At 45.2% G+C, this 11,866-nt stretch overlaps 1 protein-coding gene across 2 annotated transcripts in view; it reads left to right on the top strand.

Annotated features, from left to right (window-relative positions):
* Positions 1–11,866, top strand: part of itga5 (integrin, alpha 5 (fibronectin receptor, alpha polypeptide)) — a 40,720-nt gene that overhangs the window by 22,746 nt on the left and 6,108 nt on the right. The window contains exons 19-30 of one of the 2 annotated variants that reach the window (XR_003933673.1): positions 1,613–1,680; positions 2,999–3,149; positions 3,268–3,360; positions 4,388–4,467; positions 4,636–4,716; positions 4,813–4,918; positions 5,213–5,371; positions 5,963–6,070; positions 8,829–8,942; positions 9,552–9,653; positions 9,757–9,879; positions 10,024–10,652. Coding sequence is in view for 1 of the 2 variants with exons in the window: in XM_030118153.1 (XP_029974013.1) it covers positions 1,613–1,680; positions 2,999–3,149; positions 3,268–3,360; positions 4,388–4,467; positions 4,636–4,716; positions 4,813–4,918; positions 5,213–5,371; positions 5,963–6,070; positions 8,829–8,942; positions 9,552–9,653; positions 9,757–9,879; positions 10,024–10,107 (1,269 nt within the window). In the remaining variant the exon portion in view is untranslated. Of the gene's footprint in view, positions 1–1,612; positions 1,681–2,998; positions 3,150–3,267; positions 3,361–4,387; positions 4,468–4,635; positions 4,717–4,812; positions 4,919–5,212; positions 5,372–5,962; positions 6,071–8,828; positions 8,943–9,551; positions 9,654–9,756; positions 9,880–10,023; positions 11,498–11,866 lie in introns of those variants that run through there. The other variant, XM_030118153.1, reaches the window with a different exon arrangement.

Consider the following 11,866-nt stretch of genomic DNA (forward strand, 5'->3'; position numbering starts at 1 on the left):
GGGCTTCATTATGTCACGAAATGTGGTTTAGGTGCAGGGATGGTGCTGCGAATGTTGTTTTGCTGTCCTTCACACACACACACACACACACACACACACACACACACACACACACACACACACACACAAAAGCCAGGGTGCAGATGTTAGCATGGCGGTTACCATGGTGTCCATAATTAGAGCCCCTCCGCTCCTGTAATGACAAGCAGAGCTCCCGACTCTCTCTAATCTCCGCCTCCATTTCTATTTATTATCATCATCGTCATGAGCATCATCACACTGACACGGTCGCAGCGGGATGCAATTTGGCGACCCGCAGGCTTTCGCCGCTGCAGCCCTGCCACACGTTCAGCGGTCTTCCACTTATCCAGTAGTGTTTCTGTTCCTGTCCCTCCACTGTAATCTCCGAACGCTCGCCTCAGCTTTCAGGTCAACAAAGATATCCTATGTCTGGGCTGCAGGCTCCTCCCTCTCCATATGATCGTATTCTGCTGCGGTTCGCTGGGTGGTGTAGTGTGCGGCCGGAGTGCGGTTTGCCGCATGGCGTTGTGATGTGGGACGCTGGTAAGAGCTGGGAGCTGGCAGCTCTGTGCTCGGCTCCGCAGGAGTATCTCCTCCAGCTTGGGCTTAGCGTTGGAACCCGTTCATCATTTTTCTTTTTCTACGCTGCAAACCGAAAACACATGCGGGTGTGTGCCAGGACAGCTGGTTCACGCGACTTCGTCTGCGCCTGTCCTGACCTCATTGAGTCGGTTATTGTCCCTCAGAGACGCAACGTAGTTTTTAACAGTCTGATTGTGAAGTGATGACATCTTGTAAATAAGAGGGATTGCAGTCCAGGTGTGTGTGTGTGTGTTGGGGTGTGTGTGTGTGTGTTGGGTGGTCGTCACAAGACGAGACAGAGGTGGAATGTATTAGTCATAGCGCATGTTGCATCTTGCTTCGCTCATCCTGTTGTCTCCTTTAAACATCTGATTTATCTTGTGCATCTAATTAGTTTCTCATGTAAAGCAAAGTGTGCTTTCAATTGGAAGCTTCCTGTGATTATAGCCAGTGCTGGACGTGCTGTTCCTGTGCTGGTAATGCTGTGACTGTCATGTCACTGCTCATGGCTTTGACGTGTTACCAACTGATTAGTAACGCGGTTGACAAAGATTTCCTTGTACCCATTGGCCTCTGTTTATCTTTTAAATCATTTCTAAAGCTGTAGAGCTGCTGTCTCTCTCTCTGCCAGCTTTAGCTTAAAAAGTTACTATTTCACTAAGCTCCTGTTTACTGAGGGAGAAGTGCATTAATCCTGACTTCAGCATAAAAAGATGTCCCACTGAATGAAACCGAATGAAAGCCTGCATCCAGTCACATTCACAAATATTGTTGTGTAAAAGCTGTGTTTATTGTGTTAGTTTATTCAAACTGTTTTGTTGCTGCTTCTTGTCATCAGCTCATAAATCAAGCATTTGAGGAGGCGCAAACTATATATTTAACTAGATATTTGCAGTATCTCCTTGAGTAATATCATTTCTTAAAAAAAATAAAGAATAACAAAAAAGACGGACACATCATACTTGCCTGATGTATAATGTTAAAACTTCTCCTCCTTTGTGACTTTCAGGCTCAGATTCTGCTGGACTGCGGTGAGGACAACATCTGTGTTCCTGACTTGAAGCTGTCCGTGCACGGGTGAGTCTGGTCATTTCCTCGCACATTTCCAGAAACCCCAAAGCACATGGAGAGTCAGGAAATGGATTAGCATTCAGTGGATAAAGTGTAGTAAACTCTGCACTGGATCGCGGATGCTGAACTCTTCACCTCCGCTGTGCGAAAGGGAACCTCGGATTTGAGTGCTAAAGCATATAAATACAGCTGTTTTTGTTGTTCCGCTGCCTTGTTTGGTTTCGCATACCAGAGAGTGAGCGTTAATAGCTGCGGTGGTGCAGTACAGTAGGGGCATGCTATCTGAAAAAACAGGAAGCAGCTCTGCTCTACAGGTGCTACGACAAACAGTTTGGGGGGGAGGAGAGACAGGACAGATGAAAGGGATCCATCCGGAGAGCTGTTTGCCAGAGTCCCAGCCCCTGTCTGCCGCCGAGGCCGCCAGGAGCGCCCTGCCTGACACACTTTGATTCAAGAAATCTGTTAGCATTTTTCCTCAAAAATAACACACTCCCCGATACACCCTTCCCCGCTCTGTCATTTTGATTTCACATTCCTATATTTATCTACCATCTGCCTCCATTTCTTTCAATGTATGCCTGATTCGTCACATATGGAACAACCTGCTGTGTGAAACTGACGATTAGAGCAATTAAAACTAATACCTTGTTGCTTTTGTCTGCTCTGCTTTGAATTATAAAATACTAATGATAGTTGGAAGACTTGATGGATTGGCCATAATATAGTGGAATCTCATTTTTTGTGTTTTTTTTTTCTAGAAACTATCCACCATCGCTCTTTTGTTGTTTCTTGTAGTCCTCTTCCAAATAAAACAACCTGTTAGATGAATTCTCCCGGAGGGACGGCTTAACATGAAGGTTGTTGTTTCTGTGTGTGTGTTGTCTAATTTTGAGCCATTGCTTGGTTTGAGAAGTGTGATGCCAGTTGAAGTCAGGCTGCCACTGGCTCGTAGGTCAGCGGAGGATCAGCCCGTCTCACTCCGGCTCTCCTGCCCGTCTTCGTCAGAACTGGCTGTAATTAAAAGCATCTGTGTGGTCCGCCATATGGAATTTTCCCATTGTTCTTAGCTGCAGAGAGAGGTGGAGGGAGTGGGAGAAAACGGAGAAAGGGGAGGTGTTTTACACTGCTAAATGTTGTACTACAGCCTCAAGTTTCCATTTGCGAAGTTAATAGTGGATTTTATTGTTTGCTCCACGATATTACCATAATAGAGTAGAATAATGTCACTGTGGATTTACAGCACCCAAACACATTGGTTTAATTTGTATGAGGAATTTAGCTGTTTACCTAATTGATCTTTTGTTCTCCTTGGTTTGGTCTCCAGTGACAGGAAGGAAGTCTACTTAGGTGATGACAATTCGCTGACCCTGACCTTCAACGCCAGGAACGAGGGCGAGGGTGGAGCGTATGAGTCGGAGCTGTATGTGGTGCTGCCGCCCGAAGCGGACTACAGCGGCATTGCCCGCAATAATGAGGTGAGAACAAACACCTCAAAACATTTCAGGGACTAATTTGTCTCCTGGGACCATTAATTTCTATTTTGTTTTCCCTTGCTGACTGTGGTTTCACTGGTGTGTCGTCCTGTTTTTCTAGAGTCTCACCCAGCTCACCTGCACCTACGTCAATGAAAACCAGACCCGATACCTCAGCTGTGACCTGGGCAATCCTATGAAGGCTGGTACCAATGTAAGACAACTTTTGGCAGTTTTTTTAAACTGTACTTTTAGTTCATTGCCTCATAAATTAAAGTTTATTCTGGCAGGTTTGGTTCAGTCCAGGAAAGAAATGTGCTGTGATGAAAATTTAAAGAGATTCAGTCCATCCATTCATCTTTTTAAAACTGTATGCCTCCGCGTTAAAAATGCCTGTCCAAGCCCAAAAGAAACTGGATTTAATGCAGTCTCTTTTCTGTTGTTTAGATCTTGACCAGAAATTCAAAACTGAAGTGTAAAAACAGCCTTTGAGTTGTAGAATATATCGATGCGTCAGAATCTGTTTGATCGTAGTTTCCAGTTGACAACGGTTTGTTAGAGGGAATTTCCGTCCTCATGTTGGGGTGTGAACATCTCAGGAAAAGGAAGTGTGTGTCAGAAAATGTTGTAACAGGAAGCACAGACTGTTTTTTTTTTTTTTTTTTTTTAATACTCCTGTCGCAGGCTGGTGTGTGTTGTATTCAATAAGCCTGCAGAAGAGGAACAACAACCACATGCTAATTGAGAGGGATAGAAATACTTATGTTTAAAAACTGGCTTTCATATTGTTATAAAAACCATTTGTTGTTTTAAAACTCTCAGACTGACATTGTAATTTGGATGAGATACAGCTCCCGGAGGGGTGCATGTAAAATTGTGTGGATCTGAATGCTGAATCGAGAACAAAATGAGAACTGAGTCATGTTTTGTTCCTGGAAATACGCACACTGTGTTCATCTCAGTGGAGTTATGCTGAACTTCAGTCCCAAGAGTGTTTGATTGCACACATTGCACAGTTCCACAAAATAAAAATCACTCGCTGCAAAATATGGGGTGGGGGTGGTGGGGGTGGGGGGGTGGGGGGGTGGGGGGGGGCGTAAAGAGACATTGACAGAGATCTGCCCCGGACACGATGACTCAATGTTGAGTAATACATTAGGGGAAGTGATGAGTGGAGAATGCTTCTATATTTAATGAAATAAGCCTGTTTTCATTCACACGTCTGAATTTCCTTTGCACAGCTTTGGGCAGGTCTACGATTCAAAGTACCACGACTGAAGGACACGCACAAAACTGTTCAGTTCGAGCTGCAGATTCGCAGGTAATTACAAACAACTTCACTAGAATGGCGCATCTTTGAATTACAAAATATGTGCCAAAAAGACATTCATCCACTTGACTGATCTTTAGATCATTTTTAAGAATAATAGCTCCCAAATGTCAAATGACGACACCTCATCCATCTGTTTCCTTTCATTTGTGTCCACAGTAAAAACGAGAATAATTCCCACAGTGAGGCTGTGTCCTATAAGCTGGAGGTCGTAGTTCAGGCCGACGTCATTCTGCAGGGGTGAGTTAAGTTTGAGGATCTCCTCATTTGAACTTTCAGACCGTCATTAGGTGGCTTCCTGCTAACGTTCCCACACACCTCCTTCTCCCTTTACAGTGTGTCTCGACCAGATAAGGTCTTTTTCCCGGCGGCCAACTGGAAGGCGACCAGAAGCTACGCCGTGGAGCAGGATGTCGGTCCTGCAGTGGAGCACATCTATGAGGTATAGTCAGCTGTGCGGACTCACTGAGGCTGAGAGGATCGAGCTGGAAAGCAGATCCTGCTGTTGACTTCCCGGACTAGAAAAGGAGAAAGAAAAAAAAAAAAAAAAAAAAAAAAGAAACAGAAAATGGACTCAGATCGTGTCGTGTGGTTGAAACTGTGCAGATCTATCAATTTATAGAGAAAATAAATGGCAATGAAAAGGGAACTACTGTGACTGAACAGGCTCGCTGTGAAAAAAATCAACAGCTGAAAGATTTTCCATACTGATCGATTTCTTTGTTTCTTTTTCCAGCTGTTGAACAACGGCCCGAGTCGGCTTGGCGATACTGTCCTGGAGCTGCGCTGCCCTCTCAGTCTGCAGGGTCACGCTCTTCTTTACCCCCTGGAGTTCTCCACCAAAGGCCCCATCAACTGCACGGCGGACAGAAACATGAACCACCGAAACCTCAAAGTGAGTAACTGCCACGCACGCGTCACGGGGTCAAACGGGGCCAAATCAGAGAGTGAGGATCTCTACTTGTTACCCCGATGGTTGGCCCACACCCACCTCCTGCTCCCAGCCTCTCGACTCCACCCAGGACACTCGCCCCAACCGCTGCTTTGAAGTTCCAGCTCTTCCCAAACGCTCAGCACCGCTTGACGAACCACCTCACCCGGCAAAACACTCTCATCTTTCACATTTTGGCGACACCCCTCCAATCCGCTCTATGGGATTTTGCGGGCAGGTTTTTTTCTGCTGCAGTTGTTTGTGTTTACGGTTGCAGCTCGACAGATGTTTTTGCAGCGGTCATTAGTCTTAGCTGTGAACAAATGTGTTTTCTTTCTTCTCTCCTGGTGGATTGCTAAGTACCGTGCATTTCCGAGGGAATCCGTGAGGAGCGGAGCTCACATGCTTATGATTAATGACAGAAAAGCTTCGGGGTCACGCCAGCATTAAGTCTCACGTATTGACAGAGAGGGTGGCGTGCTCCTCTGCCCGATGAGGTCAGTGTCTGTGTTGTTCTAACGGGCGGTGGGCGTGCGCCTTCGTGTCGTTCTGCAGCTCCAGCACACGTCCACAGAATCCCCCGTCCTGGCTCTGAAGGCCCATGAGCACCGAGTGGAGAGGAGGGACGTCCACAAGAATCAGCTCGCCCATCTGACAAACCTGGTGAGAAGCCGATAAAGAAAACACTGTGTACGCATGAATGACCGCCGTGGGGCCAGAAGAGGGCCCGTTTACGCAGGAGGTGACTGACGGGTAACCCTGAAAGTGAGGGAATGAGGAGCGCCAGCGTCAGCAGATATAGATGTGTCTTTGTGTCGCACGAAGCAGAGTTTTGACTCTGCTCTCAATTAACAACAACAAAAAAAAAGTCAATCTGCTTTACTGTGTTCACTCAAGTGTGCAAATCTGGATCTATTTTGGTGACGCTGGCCGTGGTCCCACACGAGGCTCTGGGGACTTGCTAATTAGGTTATGATGTCGTTAAAAGGGAGGGGTCAGAGGGCACCGGCCCGTCCCGTTTTGGTGATTAACATTAAAGAGCCTTCAGTGGTGGCGGAGCGGCAGAGGAGGGGACGTGACACATGGGAGGCCTTTCGCCAGAGATCCACTGCTCGCTTCACGGGCCGCTCTCTTAATTTTTTGGCCCTGGGTGTTATGAGCCCCTCGAGCGGCCCGCACACTGGCCCCATTGATTCACCCAGCTGCAGGTAGCGGCCCGCTCCGCCAATACCTGCATCTGCTGAAGAGGCCTTTGTCTGCGGCGGTCTCCGCCGAGCGTGCTCGTTCATCAAGCGTGTCCAGCGACAAGTTAGCATGAAGGTCCCCATTGTCCCGTCTCCCTTGTGTCTGCGCTTTCTGTTTTTCATGTCCAAGAAGGCAGAAAAATCCATTGAAAGCAGTCATTGATCAAAGTGCGTCAGTGTTTCGTGATGCCTGGGAAACGACCGTTCGTGATGCTCATAATGTGAGCGCTGCAAATGGTGTCATTTGTTATCAAAGATGCGATGGGCTTTCTGAACAAAGGCCAGTAATTACACAGAAAATGTAATAGCTTTCACAATAATGGCTTGGATTCCTTAAAAAAGATAGACTGTTATAGCTTATATAGTATTTTAGCTGCACTGCGATGTGGTGCCAAGCTTGGTGGAAACTTGTTGCCTCACTTGTTTAAATGCATCACTGACGATATTAGTTTCAGGCTCTATTTAAAATATCTATGGTCAAAAAGAATCTTTTATATGTGTTTCAAAAACCTTTAAAATGTATTCTAGCGATTTCCATGTAAAAGCGCTTTGTCTTTCGTGAAGCAGTTTCCAGCTATTCTGGAACAATCTGTGTGGGATCTGGCTAAACACTTGAAACACGACTTTTTTTTTTAGGTCCATGAAGCTGAAAAATTGATAGTTTCTCTGAAAGTGTGAAAGCTACCAAGTATTTGATAATGGATCCACAATACATTGAACTTGGTTCAAGTAAAATACAAGTAACTCTTTTTGGTGAATGACCTACTGTGTAACAGAAATCATTTTTACACATCAATATCATAAATTGTGATCATTACTACATAGCGTAACTAAATGATGGGAATAACAAGAAATAAGTTATATTTAGATTGTCGTGACTTATGAGCTAAAATAGGTCGTACAAATACAGATATATTAGCATGGGAAAACTGAAAATTACAGCAAAGGTAAGGTTTTTATCTGTTGTGCATCTTGACTGAATGATTTACCAGAAACACAAAATAAAAAAGTAAATTAAAGAGTCATTACAATGGTATAATAGTGACCAACTATTTATACATGTTTGCATTGTAGTTAAGATAACTTTAAAGAATTTAATTACACCAATTTTAATTCATTATTTGTAGAAACAACCAGATATTTATTTAATGCTCACATTATGAGCTGCAGCTAACTATAGTTTGTCCTGGCCAACGCTGCAAACATAACAAAATCTGTTTTTTAAATTTGATATAAAACATTTAATCTTTAATTCTTCGACTCTTAACTTGATGAGGCCTGTAATTGTTTCAGTGTTTGTTTCCAAAATATCAAGCAACACTGCATTCTTCAGCTGCATTATCAGGCCAGACTGTTATTGTGTGGAGTTGTGGGAATAAGTTGCCCCCCCCACTCAAATCTCCATCTTGACCACATAACCCCTCCAGGGCGAGACTCGCGGGATTTCGGTCAGAGGCATCTTTGGCGCAGGCCCACATTCACGTCTGTGTCTTTCGTGGCCTCCCTGCCCCGGGGTGCCAGGCAGGTCTACGGAGGGGGGGGAAGTGGTCTGATAGGCTCTGTGTCTGTCTGAATACTCATTAAGTTCGTCTGAGCCGGAGCCTGAAGCAACAAGGCGGGTGCTCTCTGCTCCTCCTGAGTTTGCCCTGCTCGGTGGGATAAGTAAACTAATTCGCTCCCGCAGGAAACCCGCGGAAACCTCTCGGTGTGGGGGTGGTCTGGCTGCAGCGCCGGCCCCGAGACACACTGTGTGTGTGTGCACGCTTTAAAATGTAGAATGCATCAGCCTGCATTATGGGGATGTAATTAAGACTTAGCATTCTACAGTCTTGAGAAAAATTGACGGGTTTTAGTGGCTGGGCAATAATGTGGCGAGTGGTGCATGCTGCATTTTTACAGTCTCATGACATTCCTTCAATCTAATTCGAAGCAGGCGTGGAACAGGGATCATAACATTAGACTCATTGTTGTATTTATCCGACCTGCAGCATTAACGTTGCTGTTATTTGGCTTCGCCACGTCTGGCCTTCCGGTGTTTGCCTTCAGGAGTCTCACCTCGCACTGTCACATTGTTAAAATTAAGGAAAACTTTTCAGATATTGAACATGTGAAGAAAAAAAAATGACTATTAGTATTTAATCAACCCCCTTTTAATGGCATTCCCTCTCTTTCCATAGTCCTGTTCCAACGTGGAGTGCTGGACGCTTCAGTGCAACGTGGGCCTGTTGGAAAAGGGGACGACCGCCATCCTCAACGTGCGCTCTCGCATCTGGGCCGAGACCTTCACTGAGGTTTGTGGGAGAAGAATCGTGCCGTACAAACTCTCTGCACACATTCTGTACATTAACACAGGAAGTCAGGAGAGGACGAGACTGCACGCTATAGATCAGGCCCTCCGTTTTCTCCTGTCAGACACCGGCAGGAAACGGGAAACCCATTTTTACTGAAAGAATGAAAACTGCATGTGTGGTGAGGGAAGGCAAATAGCTGCTGCTGCTGCTTTGTGTTCATCAGCAGCAGTGCTTCAGGCTCAGATTTACAGCGTTTGCTTTCTGAGGAGGCGGGTCGGTCCAGACTGGATCACAGACTGCAGCGTCTGCCTTTGTTTGCCATCTCTGAGCCACACGCTGATTATTTAACACCTCCTGCATACTGTAACACGGTCACAGCTTCTCACAGGATGGGAACCTTAAAGGGAGTTTCTTTTGGAGATGCACATGGACTGTGTCGCCACCTACTGCATAAAGATTACAGTGCAGACATCTAGAACTGCTTTAAAATTAAGTTTTGCAACGATACATAATTATACTGTATGTCTGAGCAAAAAGGGATCATTTTTAGTGCCTTATTAATTAAGCAAAACATATGAGAATATGCATTGTGTGTGTTTTTCCCTTCAGAGACCTTACAAGCAGTATGTCCTGGAGTGTTTGGCCAGATACAGCGTCAAGAGCATGCCGTATGAAATCTTACCCAGAACTTTACCAAGTGGCCACAAAAAGGTATTTAACATCTGTTCTCATTCACTATCCTACAGACACGACTGGCCAACTTCAAGTTTTGAAATCGACCATCCTTTTTTTTATTTTTGCGCGTCTCCCTCAGGTGGTGACCCCGGTGGTGTGGAACAAGCCGGATATTGAGAACTCGGTTCCGCTGTGGATCATCATCTTGGCTATTCTGGCTGGTTTACTGCTTCTGGCTCTCCTCATCTACGTCCTATACAGGGTCAGTCCTGCTGCGCTTCTGCCGTTTTGCCACTTTAATGCTGAAGTTAAACTGGTTGAGTTTGTTCTTACGCTGCAGTTTGATTCCATAGAATCAAGATAGATATCTTCTTTAAATCTCGAATTTGTCCTCCTCCTCTTGCAGTTTGGCTTCTTCAAGCGATCACTGCCGTATGGCACAGCCATGGAGAAAGCACAGCTCAAACCACAGGCCGCGTCTGAGGCCTGAACGACCTCCAGGGCTCCCAGAACCACAGAACCTGGCCATATGATTGCAATGGAGACACAGAAAGAAGCGTGTGGAGAGAATCAGACGGCAGTGGCAGGAGACACTACTGGAACTCTACTGTGCTGCACTAGAGGAAGAACAAGAAAATCCAAAGATCTCCAAGCTGAATGAATGTTTTATTGTTATTTTTTAAAATTTTTTAATTTATGTCGTGCTCGTTGGTAGGTTGGGATTATTAAATAAAACTTTTTCTTTTGTTTATTTTCTGTGCCTCAAGGCACAAAAGTGACTGCAAAACAGGCGCCGGGGTTCACACAGCCTGTGAAAGCAGCCGGATAATACGTGAGATGGAGAGTTGTTTTTTTTTTTTTTTTAATACCCCTTTAACTGCTTTATTTTGGTGCTAATTAACAGGCGTGTGTGCCGCCTCTGACAGCAGTGTCCACATGTTGCTTGTGGTGTGGAGGAGCTGTGAATCACGCTGCCTGCTGAGGCCTGTACACACGGTTCACAACACAGTTTTCAGGTGCAAATCTCAACCCGGCGTTTGTAAGAAATCTGATTCGCAGTAAATTGAAGATTTTAATTTTTTTTTTTTTAATAATTTAATCCCTGAACTATTTTCTGGGCGTGCTAGTACAGATACTCCCAGAATAGGGGGGAAAAAAGCAAACAAAAAAGCAGGTATTGAAGATGCAAATATAGATGTTTCTAAACTGGTAATATGGAAAAACGATCTCTCTCTGCCTCAGGTTGGTGGACAGTGCTGGGTTAAGGTGTTTTTGCACTCAAAGGAATCTACTGATATTATTCCAGAGACACCAAAGACCGACCGACCGACCGACCGACCGACTGACTGACCTTCTTCCTTTGAGATCTGATTTTGACTCCTACTGATCACTTTTGTTTGAGCGACCTGTGTGTGTGTGTGTGTGTGTGTGCGTGCGTGTGTGTGTTCAGAGTTGCCAATGCTGACGGCGTCATTGTTGTGTAGTTGACTGGGATTCGACTGGAACCACCGCGACCCTCTGAAACCTCATGTAAGGCTCAAGGCAGTGTGGCGCCTCTCTCAGAACGTGGCAGGTAAACGATGGAGCCACGGTCGACTGTCTTTCACTGAAAAGATGCGACAATCAGCAGCGTTTGTAGCCTTGACCGAAAGCCGAAGGTCACGTTTTCAGCTTTCAGTGTGAGATACTGTAACTTTTGACGGTATTTTCAGTGAGAGGAGAAACGGTTGAAGTCGTCCCACAACCAAAAAAAACGGCTACATGGACTGAATGTCAAAATGCTTTGTGTTGGTTTCTTTTTTCTGTTGTACATAGGTTTAAATGTGCCTTACATGTAAATATGTGTGTGGTGAGACTGTTGGATGTGTGACTTCATGCATTTGTGCGGATGGTATATTTATGAATGCCTGTTTTGCGTGCGGTTATCACCTTTCCCATTGCCTAGTCCGGTTCACGCCTGTCACGTCCGTAGCTTGAGAAAATTGAGGTTAAAGCATTGAATATTGAGCGCGACAGCACAAATACCTCGAACAAGGGATAACAACTAGGCACTGGGAACTAAATGTTGTTTGGAAGTGCAATATTTATATTCACTCTGTTTAATATTTCAGTGCTTTCTTGTGTTTTTTTTTATTTTGGTGATCGAGGTGTGATAAACAGGACTGTGCGTGTATATGACGAACACGTTGATTGAACCTTTTTTTGGGGGGAGGGGGGGGGGGTTTCTGGCTTCTCACGTCGTTTTCGCT

The sequence above is a fragment of the Salarias fasciatus genome, chromosome 20, assembly GCF_902148845.1.
Source record: "Salarias fasciatus chromosome 20, fSalaFa1.1, whole genome shotgun sequence".
NCBI classification, from domain to species: Eukaryota; Metazoa; Chordata; class Actinopteri; order Blenniiformes; family Blenniidae; genus Salarias; species Salarias fasciatus.